This window comes from Aphanomyces invadans, assembly GCF_000520115.1.
Source record: "Aphanomyces invadans strain NJM9701 unplaced genomic scaffold supercont1.310, whole genome shotgun sequence".
Lineage (NCBI taxonomy): Eukaryota > Oomycota > Saprolegniomycetes > Saprolegniales > Verrucalvaceae > Aphanomyces > Aphanomyces invadans.
Window position 1 is genome coordinate 1 of NW_008580455.1, and position 1,788 is coordinate 1,788.

Here is a 1,788-nt window from a genome sequence, read left to right on the forward strand (position 1 = left end):
CGCCATTTGCCTGTGTTCTTCTGACCTGGTGGCGTAGTAAAACGTGATTTTTGAGTTATATGCACGTTTTGCCGTCGACAAATTGAAAATCGTTGTAATTCGCCTTGATGAGTTCGTTTTAGTGTGGAGGGAGGCAGGGCAAAAAATCGTCATCGAAATGTACTATATTAGGAAATTAGAGGCAGGGCAAAAATTCGGTATCGAAAAGTACTATATAAGGAAATTAGAGAAACATAGTTTTGGATTATACGTTTAACGCATTAATGGTTGTATTGATCCACATCACATCAACCTTTGCCGCCAAATTCACGGCTAGTCAACACAACGCAGCAGACTTCCCTCCATTTGATAGTTCCCACACTCACTCTGCATAGCATCACTTTTGAATTCACTCTGTCATTGCGATGCCAATTAACACCAACGCTGTCTTTAACCGCCTGCAGGACCAAAGCATCCGCGACCAGTCCTTTCTTCAGGCATCGTTCATCGAGTACGGTGACGCCGCGACCTCCGTGTCCGAGAGGGACGAGATTCCCAACAACCCCATCATGGACCGTTTTGTTGCTGACTTGAGCTCTGAGGGCATCCGCTCGTTGACCAATTTCACCATCTCCGACCTCGAAACGGTGTGGTCGTTCGTGGACGACGCCATGAACTCTGCTTGGCTGGAGGGACGAGGTCGCCGCTCGACGACCAGTCCGAAGGACTGCTTCTTCATGGCCATGACAGTCCTCAAGCACTACAGTTCATGGGACAAGCATGCAGCCGACTTTGGCTTCAAGGCCCCAGTTCGAAAAGCTTGTAATGCGTGTGCTTGCGGTACGACAACGGTTGCGTATGGAGTAATCTCATTGCACTCGCATATGTGGTTGAACCGGTTCTCTACGAGCGTTTCATTGTGTGTCAATCAATGTCGAGCCTTGTCCAGTCAGGACATCGTTTCTCCAACTACCCATACGCGTCGTATGCGGTCGATATGAAGTTCCAACCCTCACTTCGTCCAATGGGCCGTTTTGCCGAGCAGAAGCGCTATTTCACTGGCAAGCACGGGCTCTATGGATGCAAGATCGAAGCTGCAGTCTCACCTGATGGTCGTTGTGTCGCCATGTCCTGCTCGCATCCTGGGTCGGTCCGCGACTTCACGATTCTTCACTCGCGACAAGCAATCCACAAGGCCAAGCTCGAGAAGACTCCGGACGAGTTGTTGCGTCCTGACCACGGGGAATTGTCCACTCAGTACCCTGAGAGTTGGGCCTGCTTGGTGGACATGGCATATATTGGCATCGGGCACGTCCTGCGTGGAATCCACCCAAAGCGGCGTCCAGCGAATGGCATGTTGGATGCTGACGACTTGGAGCGGAACGAGCGGATCTCGTCGGATCGCGTGGTGGTCGAGAATTTCTTTGGACGTGTGTGTGCGTTGTGGAAGATTTCGTACGCTACGTTCTCATGGTCGGAGAAGAACTACGATGTCATCCAACGAACGGCTTTTTCATTGACGAACTTCCATTTGTCTCTTATGCCCCTCCGCAGCGACGACGAGACGTTCTACGCGTATGTCATGGCACGCTACGAAAGAATGGCGACTGAGAAGAAACGCAAACGTGCGGAGTCTCAACGGCGATATCGATTGAATCGCCAAGAACAACTTGCATTGGACCACAATAATGCAGGGCGTCTTCGTTTTAGCTAAAGTAATCAGCTTGCATTTGGAGTTGTTGAATACTTGGCCTTTGTCAGCCGTGACGTATTTGATCAGTTACGCTATCACTTCGGAATCCACACATA

General features: G+C 50.2%; 1 protein-coding gene across 1 annotated transcript; it reads left to right on the forward strand.

Moving 5' to 3' along the window:
- Positions 1-404: 404 nt before the first annotated feature.
- H310_15296 (hypothetical protein) lies at positions 405-1,693 on the forward strand (the record flags this gene model as incomplete). Its single annotated transcript, XM_008883280.1, has 2 exons — positions 405-819; positions 933-1,693. 2 exons carry the CDS (start codon positions 405-407, stop codon positions 1,691-1,693), a joined length of 1,176 nt encoding a protein of 391 aa, XP_008881502.1.
- Positions 1,694-1,788: the final 95 nt, after the last annotated feature.